Source organism: Nematolebias whitei, chromosome 8 (genome assembly GCF_014905685.2).
Source record: "Nematolebias whitei isolate Nwh7 chromosome 8, NemWhi1, whole genome shotgun sequence".
Classification (NCBI taxonomy): domain Eukaryota; kingdom Metazoa; phylum Chordata; class Actinopteri; order Cyprinodontiformes; family Rivulidae; genus Nematolebias; species Nematolebias whitei.
The window spans coordinates 38354373-38372890 of NC_056505.1; the positions used below are offsets into that span (position 1 = coordinate 38354373).

General features: G+C 42.5%; 2 protein-coding genes across 2 annotated transcripts in view; one reads left to right on the top strand and one right to left on the bottom strand.

The window, feature by feature from the left end:
• The first annotated feature begins 1035 nt into the window (after nucleotides 1-1035).
• On the top strand, nucleotides 1036-12520 carry rad9b (RAD9 checkpoint clamp component B). Its single transcript, XM_037680729.1, has 11 exons — nucleotides 1036-1069; nucleotides 1345-1415; nucleotides 1517-1654; nucleotides 1757-1871; nucleotides 2000-2099; nucleotides 3929-4035; nucleotides 4115-4221; nucleotides 5593-5657; nucleotides 6227-6337; nucleotides 11361-11574; nucleotides 12389-12520. The coding sequence occupies exons 1-11, from the start codon at nucleotides 1036-1038 to the stop codon at nucleotides 12518-12520; spliced, it is 1194 nt and encodes a 397-aa protein (XP_037536657.1).
• Nucleotides 12521-12744: 224 nt separating this feature from the next.
• Nucleotides 12745-18518, bottom strand: part of pptc7a (protein phosphatase targeting COQ7 a) — a 9912-nt gene continuing 4138 nt past the window's right edge. The window contains exons 4-6 of the mRNA XM_037681259.1: nucleotides 17093-17216; nucleotides 16893-17022; nucleotides 12745-15574 (exon numbers count right to left, since the gene is read on the bottom strand). Coding sequence (XP_037537187.1) covers nucleotides 15516-15574; nucleotides 16893-17022; nucleotides 17093-17216 — 313 coding nt within the window. The 3' untranslated portion in view covers nucleotides 12745-15515. The remainder of the gene's footprint in view (nucleotides 15575-16892; nucleotides 17023-17092; nucleotides 17217-18518) is intronic.

The window sequence follows — 18518 nt, forward strand, 5'->3', positions numbered from 1 at the left end:
GAAAACACCTCAGAATGGACAACATATACTGTGCACCTGCGTGGGACTTCTTCAGAAAGAGCATCCTGTCTTGCCTCCTGGTAGAGCTGGTACACAGGAGACGTCCCTGGGTCAGATGCATCACTTTTGGAATAATACAGGCAAAGCCTTCACTGAATCATTGTTGAGTGCTTCCCACCGAAGGATGAATACGCTGTACTTCATCACAGAGCTGAAAAAGCACAAATATTGTGCTGCATTTAGTATTTAGTTGACTGTCATTTCTGCAAAACTTGTTAAAATAATGGCCTTTCAGATGCATGTAACCTCTCAGATTAAACTAAATTTGTTTTGAAAAACGTCTGTACACCAGAAGCCACAGGTAAACACAAGTAGCTATAGAAGCTGTTAAATCTGTATTTACAGCGTAAAACAAATATATTATGAATAAAGATTTAGCAGCAAGTCAGGAAAGAAACGACTTAATACATCTAACTTTGGTCTTACACATTCATAGCCCATCTCATTTGTATAAACTAAGATACTCCACATCACAATGAGAAAACTATTTCAGTTTAAAGCAATTACACCTGTAGATGTCCTTAAGGGTATTTCTCAAGTGTGTCTGCCAAAGTCATCCCATCTGCAGTCTCCTTTCACCACTGTGCAAAGGTCTGCTGCATTTAGTCTTTGACAATTTTTGTGTCTGGCTGCACCTTCTGGTAAAAAAATAAATCTTTAAAGACAACTTGTGTGTAGACAGGGAGATTTCTACTGACTTTGTTGACACATTTTGTTAGGAAATAAAATATCAGGAAGGTCTCTACTACATGCTGAAAAGATGCTTAATGTGCAAAATAAATGTTATATTTTTCATTACTTCCCTATTTGGACTAGTCTCTCATTTAAACACTAAATAATATACAATAACTATTCGTGTAAATCTTTGGCCTGTAACTCCTGAGCTACTTCTCTCTGTAGAGAGCAGGAAGTACTTCCTGTTTTCCTCTGCGCATGCGCGAATTATCCAGTAAATTTATTTGATATCTTGTTAGCATGAATTGTGTTATTGAAGGGAACAGCGTTAAAGGTAGATTTGAAACTAAATTTAAGTTTATTTTCTTTTAATAAAACAATTTTTTGTTTAAAATTTAGAGGCAATAGAAGTGGTTTATGTCAACAAAAGCGCTAACACGATTAAGATTAGCTTTGCTTTGATCTTGGCTAATTGAGCTAGCATGCTAGCTCTGGTTTATTATGTTTGCAGTTGATCCTCTACAAACAGAAAAGTTGTTAGTGAGACTCATAAACAACAATTAATTTTTTTAAATGTATCTCAACCTGATGTGCTTGGTTCTGTTGCAGTCTTTGGAAAGGCTGTTCATGCCTTGTCCCGGATTGGAGACGAGCTGTGGTTGGACCCCATGGTCAAAGGGGTGAGCTGAGCCATGATGAAACCTCAGAGATTACATCTATCCCTCCTGTCTCAGTTTTCGACTGGGCGGCTGAATGTCCTTGTTTTAATTTCCTGACACAGCTGGCTCTGAGATCAGTGAATCCTACTCTCTCAGCGTATGGATGCTTCCTCTTCTCGCCGCTGTTCTTCCAGCAGTACAGCCTGAGATCTCTGTCAGAGCAGGACGCAGACACAATCAAATGTAAAGTCACCATGAAGGTAAAAGCTGCAACCAATCTGTGTGCACCGTCATAGCCTTCCTATTTATACTTTGACTAACGGGAACACTTGAGTTGTAATTATTGCATTCCTGTTTTTAAGTCAGTGTTGCCACTATTTCGATGTCTGACCTCCATTGAGCGCAAAGTGGAACAATGTCACATCTCACTCAGCACTCCCTCTGACCGAGTGATGATCCAGTTTTTCTGCAGACATGGTAGGAAGCAAGTTTGCATCATAAACCAGCTGTAGGTCGGTGTAAACAAATGTACTTTGCTTCATAACTGTTGCTGCACATTGTGAACAGCTGGTGGCAGTGTGCTCTAATCTCTGTTTTTGTGTTAGGCATAACTAAAACTCACAACATAAGTTTCCAGGAAAGTGAGGCTCTGGAGGCTGTGTGTGCCACACACTTCTGTCCCAATGTGCTGAAAGCTCCTGCCAGGTTAGCACTGTTCATTTAGCTGTCATTAGATCTATGGTTGCTATTTATACAGGATTGACCAGTATGAATAAAGGTTATACCACAACTTTCTATAATACTCATCCCCAAAACTTAGATTAATATTTCTTCAATTTAACGGTGCCCTTTCCTTTTTATTCAAATATATAAAGTCCTGTGCAAAGTGACTAAAACATAACAACATAAAGATTGGTGCCTTGAAAACAAACTATAATGAAAGCATTATTCTTTGAAGGAATTACCTGCTGCCTTGTACACTAAAGTTTTGAACAATCACCTGATCCGTTAGTGTTCAGAATATATACTGAGGATGACTCAGCTACTACCACACCAAATTTTAGCTCAAGATCTGTAAAAACACTGTTTCAGGTCTCTCTTGTAAATGAGTCCTCGAGGCTCAATGGGATTGACCTGTCTAAATAAAGGTTGAATGAATGTTTGTGCTTGCTAAGTTGATTAGCTGTGGTGGCCATCATAATCTGGGTTGACTGACTCCAAAAGTTTTAAAGTTGTATATGTGCAGGTGCATCTCAGAAATATTAGAATATTGGGAAAAAGTTAAATTTTTTGTGAATCGTTTCAGAAAGTGAAACTCATCTATTACATAGATTCATCACACAGAGTGAAATATTTCAATCCTTTATTTCTTGTAATTGTGATCATTATAAATGACAAATAATAATTACAAACAAAATTCAGTGTCTCAGAAAATGAGAATATTGTGAAGAGGTTCATCTTTATAAACTCCTGGAGTCTCGCCCTGATCAGCTGATTAACTCCTGGACATGAGCTACAAATGTCTCCAGTCCAGCCACTCCTGAACCAGAGACATCAGAAGTGTCTTACCTGCTGAGGAGACAAAGAACTGGACTGTCTCTCAGTGTCCAATGTCCTCTTTTCAGATTAAAGTAAATGTTCATGTCATTTATAAATCATATGTTGATTTGAATGAAAAAAGTTCTTTGAAACTTGTCAACAGTTCAGCATAAGAGGGAAGATTTTCAATAACTGATGGTTTGGGTCCATGTCCTCTGCTGGTTCTGGTCCACTGTTCTCTGAAGTCCACGCAGCATCTAGCAGGACATTTTAGAGACTTCTTGCTTCGTGCTGCTGACGAGCTTTGTGGAGATGCTGGTTTCATCTTCCAGCAGGACTCGTCTCCTGTCCACACTGACAAAGGTACCAACATCTGGCTGTGGAAGATTCTCATTTTCTGACACACTGATGTTTGGTTTGTCATTATTTATAAAGACAATCATCAACATTACAAGAAATAAAGGCTGGAAATATTTCACTCTGTGTAATGAGTCTATGTAAAATATGAGTTTCACTTTATGAAATGACTGACAAAAAATTATTTTTTCCACAATATTCTAATTTTTCAGATGCAGCTGTGTATCCAGTGAGTATTTTCTGAGTTTTAAAACCCATCTCATGAGATATTTTGCTAACAAACAAACACACAGACAGATACAAGTGTGTGATAAAGAAATGACGGGTGGCTCAAGACTGTTCACAGGACTGTATATAAAACGTTTGTTTTCATAAAATGACTTTGACATTAGTCAGAAACAAGCTGGCAGCTTCTCTGAGGAAAGATGGAGTTGATGTTATACCGGTAGTTTTATTTTTTACATTATGGCAGATCGTTCTCCTGAAACCCAACGGTAACTCATTTTTGTGTCTTTCAGTTTGTCTGCAAATACTCAGTAATAATCACTTCATCAGATCTGTTTATTATTTACTGTTTTCACTTCTGTTGCTGTGATTAATCTCAGAATGAATGAATGGTTTTCTGTCTGTTTTTCCAGGCTTCTCTGTGATATGGTGATTCACTTTCCAGTGTTTCAGGAGGAAATCACTCTGTCCTTGACTCCACTGAAAGTCTGTCTGAGAAACCACCACGAGGGAGGAAAAGGTGAGTTAACCCTGTAACGAGTTTTAGCTCAGATCCAGGAAGTGCAACACAGAACCTGACGACGATGTTCTTGTTCCAGGTCACATGAAGATGATGATCACTGAGATGTCCTTACATGCTGATGAGTTTGACAACGTTCAGATTGGACAGGATTCAGACATAACCTTCTGTCTGAAGGAGCTGAGGGTAACTTCATGTGTGTTTGTGTGAGAATCTGATCATTTCATGTGTAGGAGGTGAAATCTCCGGGCTTGTAGTCTGGATTCTCAGAAGCCCCGTCACACAGTGACGTCATCAGCTTATGTCAATCAAAACAACGTCAACACTCGGGTGTAAGTTGCATGAGTTAAGTGTAGGTTTTGAATATGTTACCAGCACACTGATATACGATGGCCAGTGGAAAAAATTGTTTACACAAATCTTTTCTGTGTAATTTACATGTACATATGACCGGCTGGCTTCAGACATAAGTCAACTTATCAGCAACACATTGCATATTTTCAGCACACATATTCAGCATACGCTGCACGTTTTGTGCATGTACAAAATATTTGGCTGGCATCGTCATACACCAAACTCATGCCATCGTATGTCAGCGTACGCTTAACTTATTTAAAACTTACACCTAACTTGTGTATGTTTGGCATAGTGTGCACACGCTGATGCTGCACGTCACTGTGTGACAGCCTCCCTCATCGCGGTCCGCTCCAACATGCTCCACACAAGTTCTGCATCAGTCAAACGCTGACAAACTCTTAGGAACAAGTCCTGGATAAGTTGCTCAGGTTTTATATTCGTTCAACTCGTTACCGATGTGGTATATTTCCAAAAAGACTTCCAGACTTCAGCGTATGCCTGCGTGTTCTAACATCTCAACATGTTCAAAACGTGAACGTTGACATGGGTTCTCTAAAACGTTCCAGTGAGACGGGACCTTCAAGGCCCTGCCTGGTTCTGGTCCGTGTTCTGGTCCGTGTTGCCCTCAGTGCTGTGACTCGTCTTTGTGACTAAGATGGAACGACAGCAGTGATGCACAACCACACGTAATAAAAATTTGTTCACACTTTAACACAAACCGAACTGTTGAAACTTGTTGAAACATCAGTTTAGAATGAAGACAAACTTGTGTTGAAAACGTTCTGTTCACATCTGTTTAGAAATCAAAAGAACACGAAGAGTTACTTGAAAATGTTCTCGAACTCGTGCAGCTCATGAGACTTGACCTGCAGTAACCCCAACAACTCTTGTTCCTAATGTGTTGGGATGCTTGCTGAACCCCCCCACTGTGAGACTCCTCATTAGCCGGCCTGGTCGTCTTGTACCTCTTGATTAGAAAATCGTGTTTGAGTGGATTAGAAATGTGGATTTAGGTTTTAGTCTGTCTCGGTTTACTCGAGCAAAGTTCATTCTTCATGTCAGCACACATGTTTTAACTGCACGCTTTGTTTTAATCTACATGAAATCACAGTCATGTCCTGGATATGTGACGTTCTGTTGGTAAACTGAAGCTGCTGTGTGTGTGTGTGTGTGTGTGCGTGTGTGTGTGTGTGTGTCCAGGGGATTCTGTCTTTTGCAGAGTGTCATGGCCTTCCATTGTCAGTTCAGTTTGGTGCAGCAGGACAGTAAGTTTGCTTGATTTGATGTTTAGCGCTCATATCTCAAATTAAAGGCCTGGCTTACCTTGAAAAAATGCGCATCACTCGCTGCCTTTCAGGCCAGTTTGAAACTAAGATCATCTTACATTGAGGATTGACAGAGTTGGAGCCTTGAAAATACCGTCATGCACATTCTCATGGGACACTGCGAGATGTCACACTCACAATCTGTGTAACGACTCTCAGCTGCTTCTACTAAATTTTAGCTCATTATTTGTAAAGTTGACGGAGTTAGAGACATTTTTGTTTGTCAGCTGGTTCCGATGAACATAAATAGGCTTGACTCCAAAGGTTTATTTGTTGATGTACCAATGATTGCTTCCTGAGAGTTTTGGTTGATTTTGTCTTGTGGTTCATGATATTTTTTGCAGATAGACACAAGAATAACTGCAAACTAAAACATAGTTTAAAAACGTACCCTCCAAGCTGAGTGTGCGACAGCTGCAGATTTTTATTTTTGCGGGTGCTGATTGAGAGTTAAATGATCTGTTTGACCAGGTTTTCAGGTTCTGGTGTTTAATTTCTGCTGCCTGCAGACCCGTGTGCTTCTCTGTGGAAGACGAGGTTGTTGAGGCCACCGTGGTGCTGGCTACTCTGAACGACTCTGAAAGCAGGGCTCCATCTCAGCCAGAACCAACTACACCCAGGTAACAAACACGGCACGCTTCAGTCAGCCTTCTTACCTGCAGCCAGGTATTGTTTTGATATTATTTTGGCCAGATTATCTGGTTCCCAGACCTACAACCAGCACTACTGTAGCATGTATTTGAAGGTTTTCTCAGTGACTGACTTTTCCTCCTGGCTTTGAGTCAAAGAGGTTTTGCCCTCATCGTCTGTTTTTAGCCTCCTAAGAGGGCGCAGAGTTACAGCAGCCAGTCTGCTGTCTGTAAGGGAGATAAAGAGGACAAGTGTAGGACATGTGCAGTTGGGTAAGAAGACATTCTGTAATCTGTTCATCCTGCTCCGTCTGTTTTGCTTTATGAACTCTACATGTGGATCATCAGTTCATTCATTCAACCTTTATTTAAACAGGTTAGTCTCAATGAACCTGGAGGACTCATTTACAAGAGAGACCTGATTTAACAAAGAGTGATGACAACAAAGACAATAATAGACGATCTTAAAATAAATCAAATAGAAAAATAAACAGAAGAAAATGATATTAAAAACAAAATAAAAACAGCTACATTATAAAGTGATGTAGAAAACTAAAAACAGGAACATGTCTGCATTGGTTCTAGCCATGAACTTAGCAGATGTTTGAAGCCACTTAGAGAGGTCAAGGTCGAGAGCTTCAGATCTTTTTGTAAGATATTCCAGGAAACAGGAGCGGAGTAGGAGAAGGCCCTTTTGCCTAGTTCAGTCCTCATTGAGGGAACACTGCAGGTAATAATGTTCTGAGAGCGCACGCTGTAGCTGCACTCACACAGAGACATGTAGGAGGAGATGTATGAAGGCAGCAGACCAAGAAGTGATTTAAAGATGAAAATGTACCAGTGAGAGAGTCTGCGTGAAGTTAATGATGACCAGTTAACCAATGAATACAGGGTGCAGTGGTGGGTACGGTAGTTACAGCCAGTTATGAATCTGAAGCCTCCAGTATACTGCCGTGTACGTCCGTTCACGCGTACGTACGCGTGTACGGTACGCAGAGGGTTCAGACATGATACTCCAGCGTACACCCCGAGCAGCTGCAGAGCAGCTTCACAGACACGGAGTGTTTACCTTCGGGACAAATTGAGGTCGCCGATTGGTCATTTGCTGACACGCCTACTGGATTGATTGACAGGTCGGGGGGGGGGGGGGAGCGAGCGCTGGTAGTCTCAGCCACAGCGGTGTTCTGTGTTTATATGTTGTTAATAAAAAGATCTAAAACATTTTTATTTTTAAAACAGGGAGCGCTGGCTCTACAGCCCACACTTCAGACCAGCACACCAGGAAGACTCCAGACCCTCCCACAGCTACGCTGGACCTGAGTTTAATTCGCTCGTGACAAATTCCTTCATTTCTCACCATTTCAGTCATGAAGTCAACAGAGGAGGAAGAGATCACTGCCTCTTGGCAAAAAAAAAACCAACAAAAACAAAAGAAAAGGCCAGATCAGGGATGAAGAAGGGGAATTTAATACATTGGTGTCTCATACAAAACAGTCCGTCGCCGGGCAGTTTATTGTGCGACACCGCGTACGCGGTCGTAAAAATTGAGCTTTGCACGGACATGCCCTGCAGGGTACGCTCGTACCTCCGCTTGCGTACTTGCGTATCTCTGCATAAGGACGTATGCAGGAGTATACTGGAGGCTTTAGTGCACCATGATAGACAGCATCCAGCATCTGCAGGGTGCTTGTAGGAGCGTTCATGTAAATAATGTCACTGTAATCAATGGAGGGAAGGAAAGTCACAGGTACAGGGTGTTTTCTAGCATTCAGAGTTAGACAGGATCTGTTTCTGAAAAAGAAACCCAGTTTAACTTTCAGTTTCTTTACTAAGGGACTTGGTTTCCAGGTGGAAACAAGGAGTCAGGTTTTGTGCTCAGCCTCCCACTGCTAAACAATTAAACTACATCGCTGGCTGATATTTTCCTCTTTTGCCACATCAAAGGTGGTTTCAGAACATGTTGTTCTGTTCATGCCATGTCATGCAGCCTCACAGTTACAGCGTAGCAAAGTAGTGAGGCTGCATGAAAACAAAGCAGCTCTCTTCTTCCTGCTAGGTTCCTGTTCATGCTTGTGGTGTGCATGCTTGTGTAAGGTTGATGACTTGTGATGTGTTTACATGTAGAGTTCCTTCTTGTTCGCTCACGCTGAACTGAAGCAACTTTCACATTCTGCTGCACTTCCAGCACCATTATTTTTTCTTAATCCTTCTCATAGAGGGAGTTCACAGCTACTTGTATTCATAAACACACTCTGGCTTTATGAAGTCTTGGGGTAAATTATTAACACCGGCTCAAGAGAAAAAAAAGAAATGTTCATTTACCTTACAGATCAGGCACGCTTAGCACAGCATGTCAAGTCCAAGACTCAACAACAAAATAAGTTTTACTAATAACTCATCAACACCATCATTATTCCAATAACAACACATTCAGTGTAGGACAACACTCCAGTAGTCAATTACATGCCAGGGAGACAGAAAAGTGGGTGAAGAATTTATCTGACAGACAGCTCACCCAGCCTGAGACAGAGATTCTTGCCAGGGGACTGAACTTTGCTGTTGCACCAAGTAGAATTCCTCCGGTGGAGATGATCACAGCTACTGAGTCAGCCATCCGCAACAACAAAATGAAAGAGGCTGAAGCAGAACAGCTCAGAATCAAAGTTTCATCCTGCCTCAGCAATGCCAAACCACCACCTTCCAACATCAGTAGAGAGGAGAGGGATGCACTCACCACTCTTAGCAAGGACAAAAACATCATCATTCTCCCAGCAGACAAAGGAAGGTGCACAGTGATTTTGAACCAGAAAGACTATCATGAGAAAGTTATGACACTCCTTAGTGACTTAAACACTTATGAACCTCTGAAAAGAGATCCAGGAAGTGGTTACAAGAAGAAGTTAATAGATTGCCTGAAAATTTTGGAGCAGGACAAGGCTATTGACCGTATTCTGTACCACAGACTGTACCCAGGGGAGGCCACACCTAGTCTGTATGGTTTACCTAAAATCCACAAACAAGGTGTACCTTTAAGACCAATTGTTAGCATGATTAACTCTGTCACTTACAATGTTTCCAAATATCTGGCGTCTGTACTCATCCCTTTAGTTGGCAGCTCAGAACACCACATACAGAACACCATGGACTTTGTGGACAAGGTGAGGGATGTCATCATGGAGACTGATGAAACAATGGTCTCTTTTGATGTCACATCACTCTTTACGTGCATTCCTGTTGATGATGCAGTAGAGGTGGTCAGTTTAAAATTAAAATCAGACACCACTCTGAGCAGCAGGACCACACTTTCTACAGAACAACTGTGTCAACTCTTGAAACTGTGCCTGCAGTCAACCTACTTCACATATGGGGAGCAATATTATAGGCAGAAACATGGGTGTGCTATGGGGTCTCCAGTTTCTCCTATTGTTGCCAACCTGTACATGGAGGAGGTAGAAAAGAGCCTTGACGTCCTTTTCAGGGACACCACCAAGTCATTGGTTCAGGTATGTTGATGACACCTGGGTTAAAATCAAATCTCAGGAAATCCAACATTTTACTGACCACATCAGCTCTGTGGATAAATACATCAAGTTCACACGAGAAGATGTAAAAAATGGCAGGTTGGCTTTCTTGGACTGTGAGGTCTCAGTCTCTGATAGAGGACATTTGCAAACTGAGGTGTACCGCAAACCCACCCACACAGACCAGTATTTGCAGTTTGACTCCCATCACCCTTTGGAGCACAAGTTAGGAGTCATCAGGACTCTGTACCACAGAGCAGACAGCATCCCCACTAGCTCAGGAGCCAGGCAGAAGGAGAAATCCCACACGGCCTTCCTGAAAGCAGAGAGGAAACCCAAACAGGACTCCAGTCAGCCATCAGGTGAAAAGGAGGAACCCAGACCCAGACCAGTGGTCATTCCATATGTTGAGGGAGTATCAGAGAAACTGAGACGTTTATTTTCTAAACATAACGTCCCAGTGGCTTTTAAACCCCAAAATACATTACGGCAAAGACTGGTTCATCCCAAAGATCCAGTCCCCCGGCACAAACAGAGTAATGTTGTGTAAGTTGTTCAGTGTCAGGAGGGCTGTGATCAGTCTTACATCGGAGAAACTAAACAGCCACTGGCCAAAAGGATGGCCCAGCACAGATGATCAACATCATCAGGCCAGGACTCTGCAGTCTACACTCATCTCCAGGCCAGCGGTCACTCTTTCAAGGATGAAGATGTTCACATCCTGGACAGAGAGGAATGATGGTTTGAGAGAGGAGTAAAGGAGGCCATCTTTGTGAAAAGAAATCGTCCATCATTAAACAGGGGTGGAGGCCTCCGGGTTCAACTGTCCCCCTCTTACAATGCTGTGATTGCTAGTATCACTCAGCCCTCTGTGAGTAGTAAACAGCCATCAGTGTGCTAATGATCCATTGTTAGGCTGATGGTCCTTCTTGAGCATGTGATCAGCTGGTTTTGGTTGTCAGCAGCAAAACTGGTTGATCCACTCTGAGAAGGTGCTATTTAAGAGACTGAGCTGAAAACAGCACCTCAGACTGAGGAAGTCTCTTGGATGAGAGACGAAACGTTTCTATATTTTTTTGCTTTGTTTTGTTTTTTTGGAATGCCCAGAGGACCAGATTGAACTTTTTTGGATTTTTCTACCTGGATTATTGAGCATGTATCAGGATATTCATTTACCTTGTTTGCTGTAGTTCAAAATAAGCTCCTGTTTTTTCATGTTACAGTTGACTCCTGTCCTGTCGTCCATGTTGTGAGCATAACTTGAAAAATAACTGAGGTACTGACTTCCAGTTTGGTGTGTGGCTGCCTCTAGGTGGAAGAAGTTTCTTTTGAAAACTGGGTTGCCATGTGGTCTGTGTGCTCATGAGTCAGACATTCACACAGTTCTTTTACAGCTACAGAGGAGTTCCAGTGTCCAGCATGATTTAAATGCAGCTGGGATTATTTTGTAATCTCCTCACATCAGGAAGTCTGAAGTGAGTGTGTGTTCTCAGGTGTGCAGCTGCTGCAGCTCCATCTGTGGGGGTGTGTGAGGGACACAGCAACATCTACCATGGCAGTGTTCATGAGCACGTGCTGATCCCATCCAGCCAGGGCAGCCCTGTCATCAGCTGTCCTTTTCAGCTCCTGCCTCGGATCAGTGACCCGACTGGACTCTGTGAGGCTGCAGAAAGTGGCTGTGCCACCTCAACTCCTGCATCCACCACGGTAACAAGTGTTGAGTCTCGTCACAGTCTGTGTTCATGCTCTTACGTTTAGCTGTTCCAGTTTTAATAAGTTGGTTTGAACTGAGGAAAGCAAAGTGTTTCACTTGAAAGTACGTATACCCTGATTGCAGTAAGTTTTCATCCCAAGGTCCTGTTCAGACTGGAAACTGTCTTCCAGTTGACTCTGTCCCAGATGGACAGTTTAAACAAGATTATGGGAACTAAAGTCATGAGTGACAAAGTTCTGTCTTTCACGATCATCACGTTTTTTATGTAAAATCAAACGCATGCCTGAACTGTATTAAAGAGGAACATGAGGAAACAGCTCATTTGTATTGTGATGAAGTGGCGAATCCAGATCTGAATCAGCTGGAAGACACGTTAGTTTCCAGTCTGAACACTGGGCTGAAGTTTTATTGCAATCAGGGCAGAGTTCCCAACAGTTTTATCAAACTAATCACAGAAGAGAGGCGGATTCTTGTTGCACAAATGGCAGCCGTGCTATTTATAGCTGAGGTTGTACAAAACCAGAGTCTGATCTTCATGTTTTGCCCAAAGAAGGTCAACTTTGTCAGAAGCAAATTCATCCTGTCACTTTCTGACAGCGGTCACACATTAGCTCCAAAACTATCCAGTATGGCCACTCATAGATCTTCACCAAATGTAAAAATAACAACTTTCAAGTTGGTTTAAAGCCATGAGTTTGGTTTTCTTTACAAAAGCATATATGAAGGGAAAATAGTTGTTTTAGGAGATTAGAAACTTTGATATATAAATACAGGTGGTAAAACTTAACAAAAACGTTTCCTTTGCAGGTCTGCTCTCTCCTGTTTCAAGCCTTGTCCTCGGAGCAGGAGGATGATGATGGTGACTGTGCAGCCATGCCTGTTCTGGCATGTTGTAGTGATGAAGAGGAGGGTTGTGAGGACAACGATCCAAGGAGATAACAGTTATTTGTTGTAGCTTGTGGCACCATGTACGGTATGTGCTGAATGTGATCAGCTGAGCAGCAGTGCACGTTACGTGTGAAGCAGCTCCTCACCGTGCGCTTCTCTAAAGTTCATGCCGTTTCCAACGTAGAGCAGCTTCATCATTTCTTTGTTCGGTGCGTATTCACAGCGTTCTTACATAAACACAGCAGGTTACATCTGTATTACAAGTCACTACTACATGATAATAAATATATTCTTTATTCAAATGTACAAATGTTCCCCGCGCAGCTCAGGTCTGTATGTACATGCCGTGACATCGGCTGGAAGATGCTGAACAGGAAGTGGGAGTCGAAGCAGGATGTGATCTGTCGGTGGTGGAAACTAACATTGTGTTTTAAGGCGGTTTAGATTGTCCTCAGCATTTTAACACCAGTCTGCCTGAATCAGATCCACCCCATCACTCAAAGATTCATTAGCCGAGAGACGAGTGCACAGAGATCATTTCCTCAGATTGAGATGGCTTTATGAATATTCCTGAACAAACACGAGATTTTAATAGAATTGAATCTGGAGGTCATATTGTGTGTTTGGACAGTAAAATGACGGGGACTGCTGCTTTGACTCTTGTGGCTTCTTTACAGCTTCAGGTTGTGTGCTCGTTACCTGGTACACCACCAGGTTAAAGAACTGCAGACATGTTTGCCAGTATCAACAACTCCTGCTACAAGGCACATCACAAGGCTAATACAGACTTCATAAACACTTCCAAGTGTGTGTAGGTATTAGCACTAAAAACACAAACGCACTGGAACGACGACGCAGCGACGTCCGTCATAACAGCAAGAATGGGTGCTGCCGTCTGTTTCTGCCAGCAGGTCCTAATTACAAGTTCAACTCAACCAAGAAGCTCAATGTTTTGTCACTCGTTGCAATAATCAGAACCCACATTTCAGAGACATCACAGTTCACTGGTAAAGCCACTTTATTATTGAAAATGTGACCTTTTGTTTTTCGTGTCCATCTGTGCTGTCAAACTGTTCATTAATCAAATCTGTGCTTTAACCTTTTTTATGCCAATAACTAATTAACATTAGCCATGACAAAGGTTCAGTTATTGTCTAAATACTGAAGATCATCTTCGATAAAGGCCTGAATATTTCAAGAATTACGAGGAGAAACATTACAATCTACAAGTTATGGTATTAATCCAAGTGAAAGAACCTTGAGAGACAGCTGGAGCTCTGGACTAAACACACGTTTAAAGCACCTAAAGTGTATTTGTGGTTATAATGATTACAGCACCTGGTCATTTCAGCACGCAGCTGAACAGCAGCTACAACAGGACAGCCTCAGAGGTCAATTATAGATCTAGTGTAAGGGGTCTATGGCAGGGGACCCCAAACATCTGGGCCAGTCTTTTTTTTCTTCAGTAAAAATAAGTTTATATACAGTTTTTTTTTTTTACTTGACAAAATTTTCTTGGCAATTAATTTTACGCTGTGCAGCTTTTTGAGCATTTATGACAACTCCTTTTAAACAGAGTAACTTTTCTATAATTTTTAAGATTTATTTTGCGCAGCAAGCTTTTCAAATGTTTACAGTAAGTGATCTGTGCACACACACAGAGGCACAGCCTGAAATGAACGCATGGGTGAAGAAAACCAGCAGGTCTGTCACTAAAGACTATTTGAAGATAAACACTGTGGACGTCACTGAATTTAAATTGGACCACTGGTCATGGAGTTGCTAATGGGTTAGGTATTGTGCTCTCAATGCTTGACCAGTTTCGATGGGAGACTCAATACTTCATAATTATCCATTTTTAACTACATGCACAATATATGTTAAAGTAAAACACATTATTGCTTTGCGTTAGACTGACAGCATCCATCACAGTGTACTGTATGGCTCACATGCAGCAACAGATGGGCAAAACACTGAGCAAAATGGCCGCCGCGACTCACCTGGCGCCTTCAGAGGCTGCTCCAGTGCATTTTTATTTTAGTGCGTAAAAGTGGCAGCAACGCAGAGTGCAAATCTAAAGGTGTAACAATGACAGCGTCTCAAGACAAAACCTGCAGCTGCCGACACATCAACACACTCCTGAAACTACGTGTGTGTGTAACATGAACATGTTGGATTCAACAAACACTGAACAAAGTTATAAAAATACATGTGGTCACCTGACCGACTTCCAACGTATTGAGCTTTTTCAGATTTGTTTTTAAAGCTTTGTGCGTTTAAGGCTGCCACATCCAGTGGACGTGGACAAGTCTGAAACATGATCCATTCGAGGGAGACCAGTCATTCACAGCTCACACACGTCCACAAGACTTCAGCAGCAGCAGCAGGATTAAAGGGAGAACACTTGACAAACATCTCACGAGGCTTTTCATTTACAAACACCCCCATAATAAAACGTGCAGGACTCGAGTTGTACTGGTGAGAAAAAGCAGCTGCCACTCTTCATCCTGACATCTGAATGAATCGCCCCTGCCAGTGGAAATGCACCACGTGTAGATATCATGTACACTTTTTTTTTCAAACATTTAACTTGACCTGAACGGCACGTAGACCATCTTCAATATGTGCTCCAACACAAAAGACCTTTCAGAAAAGGCTTTCCCAACTTCTGCTGCAGCATCTAACTAACAGTGCAGTTTAATTAGTGAGCCCTAAATGCTGCGGTTCCCTTCTCTAACATTTAACTCAGACTGCAGTCAGTTCAACACCACCTGGCTACACCTGAGCCTCCACTTCCTCTCCATCTAAGCCACGCATCCCAAAAAGACAACTTCTCCTAAGACAAGATGTTCGTCTCCAACGTCCCAGTGACGGCTGATCCTTGGCAAAGGTTAGCAAGTGAGAGGAAAAGGGAGCTGGTCATCTCAGGGGTGGGACGGTAGACTCTGGGGATGTGAAGGAAGCGTCAGGGCTACATCCTGACCAGCAGGAATGAAAGTTCATCACATCCAGAGGCAAACAGTCCTCCATCACAGCTGCACAAGGTCTAGTCTGTGTATTCTGCCACGATGGACAGCAGGACTGTGATGTCATCTGGCTTTCCTCCTGCAGACAGAATGCACAGACTAAATCAGAACGGTGGCAGAAAAATTTATTTAATACCACAAAAAATATCTTAAAATATGTAGCAATTCAATTTAGGAATAACAGCAGCTCATGAATTTATTATGGATTAGCAAGACCATTCCATAGATATAAATGTTGTACAGTATATACATCCATAAATAGAAGAATCAGAATAAGCTTTATTATCGTTGTACCGAGATACAGCGAGAATATGTTCGTACAGTCCGAAAGATGGACGGAGTGCACGTAGCTGCTGCTGCTATGATAGCGCAGCCTCATATCCTTTTAGAATACATTTTTAGATAGACAAGGCAGAAGGCAATAGAGAAAAAAAAAAAAGCTGCAAAAACAAAAGGAACCTGTTGTGACATTAGACCTGTCACGATAACAAATTTTACTGGGCGATTAATTGTCTCAGAAATTATTGCGATAAACGATAATATTGTTTGAAATTTGACAATAATTAGTAATTATTGTCAAATTTAAGAAGAAATGTTGGTTCATTTGTTTTGGGTGTAGTGCCTTTTTTTGACCGCCAAATGGCAGTATAAGACTGTTTGAAATGAAGGATGGATAGTGAGGGAGCGAGCAGCGTGTCTCTAAGAAAACTGGGAGGGAGGCCCCTTGACGTGTCATGGGCTGTCTCTCCTTCCTTGTTTTCGTTCTCAAAATGACGGACGCTCGGTGTGGTTTGAGCTATTCAGCATAACATGTCACACAACGCTTTTAATTAAAAAAATTAAAAATCAGAAAAGTTCTCAGCTTCTTTTTTTTGGAGAAATTTTTTTTACATGAAGGCACGGGTTTCAGTCTTGAATTTTGGAGCTTTGTCAAGACGGAAGTTTCCCCCCCGCCCACAAACAAGTTGAAAAAGGCTGAAGCAGAACCAAAGCTGAAATGAGCAGTAAAAGGTTTAAACAGCTCAAAGAGTAAAGGATGTGCAGAGCTCTGTTCATTTTTAATAAAGTAAAAATGGCAGAAAAATGGAAATATTTCAATAAAACTACAAAAACCAAAAGTCTGAGCAGGAACCTTCAGAATGAGTTGAAGGTTTTGATGAATAGTTGAAATAGAACAAGTTAGATGCTGAAAAAGAAAAATCTCAATATTATGGATCACACTCCGCTCTGTGGGAAGTTTTAAATCAAACATGAATTTGTCAGGGAATAGATGAACTGCTCGCTCCTAAAATGCTCAAACATCATGTAAGACTTAAAGCCGGCAGCAGGAGAGGAGCATGATCAGTCTGAGCAGGCACTGGCTGCTGTTTCAGGGTTTACAGACGTTCAGCTCTTACCTCGTACATGCAGGCCATTATCACAGGCGTACTGTGCAAAAGGGGACATGTAGTTGGGATCGTACGCCAGTACGTGGGCTTGTTCTGCGATGCTGCGGGCCGTCTGCTGAACGCTCTCATAGTTTGCATTCTGACGAGGAAAAGCAGCGCAAGCTTTAAATCCTGTCGTTTAACTCGGCAGCAACTCGTTTGTGACTTACCTTAAGTTTCTTCAGCTCGTGCAGGATCATATAGTCAGGCATGTTATCAAACAGCCCGTCAGTGGCGGTGAGGATGATGTCACCCAGCTGCACGCCGAAAGAGGAGCTGTCTGCTGCGTCAGGGCTGCAGGAGGAAGAGACCTCAAATCATCAGGGCTGAAGCTGCAGCAGCTCGTTTACGCTCTCATGTTTATCTGACCCCACAATTCAAACCTCCAACTCACTCTTCTGCTCCAGAAGAACTCACTAGCTGTAAGTGTGGTAATCTGACGTAGATTATAAAATGTAGAGCAGCTGCTGCAGAGTCATCTTGGTTTTAAAGACAAAACACCTGAGCAGTGAGGATAGTTTGAGTGACGGCTGGATGGAGCGGTCAGGTCCAATAAAAAGATGCTGCACTTCAGCAGCGGCAGCTACAAATTCACTCTGACAGCGTCAGGTGTGCTTCTCTGAAGATGTCCCCCCCGATCCAGTTCTGAGTGTAACAGAGGGTCTGGACCACATCAGGACACTGAGCCAAAGCTCCCAGAACATCCTGTTCTGTGGAGACAACTGCAGCTCACAAACATGGCACCAACACTTTGACGTTCGAGTCTGAGGAAATCACACGACTGCATTAATTAGTGGAGGCCAAGACATTTGAAATGTCAGCAGGACGAACCAGCTGCAGCTCCAAGTACAAACATACAAACAATCATCAAGAGGAAAATATTTTGTTATGAAGGAAGAATAGTTTATTGCTGAAGAACAAGCAATTAAACTAAATCTCATTAATCTATTGTGTGTCTTGTCACCACCCCCCCACACACAAATTGCCTGTGGTCATTGTCTCATAAGTTTTCTATAAAGTGTCTGGACCTTTGACAAAAACAGGAATGTTGTTTACGATTTCAGTTTCGACCTTTGCACTCCTGGACTGGTTGCCATGTTTGTGACCGGAGTCTTAATCTGATGCTGTAGCCTACAAACTCCTGAATAATCCTCGGATTGAATGACTGAAGTCTTTATTTCCTGCGACACGCAGCTCACTTGACTCCACGGCTGACATTTACCCAGCTTCCTGACAAGCCCTTTCAGGAGCCCGACACTAATCCCAGGTTTAAAGACGAGCGAGTGAAACGTTCTCTCAGGATTGGACGTGAACTCCTCGTGCAGAAGTTCGTCAGTCTACACAGACTTTAACCCGGGTAAGAGTGAAAGCTTGGCAAACATCCTGAGCTCCACTGACGTCTACGCTGCTGCTGCTGCTGCTGCTGCTCCTGGGCACGCCGCTACAACGAGACACGGCACCACGAGCTCCTGACCCACAGTCGCTGTATTCACAAACACATCCTGCACCGCGCGTGGGACATACGAGGACAACAACACATCCTGCACCGCGCGTGGGACATACGAGGACAACAACACATCCTGCACCACGCGTGGG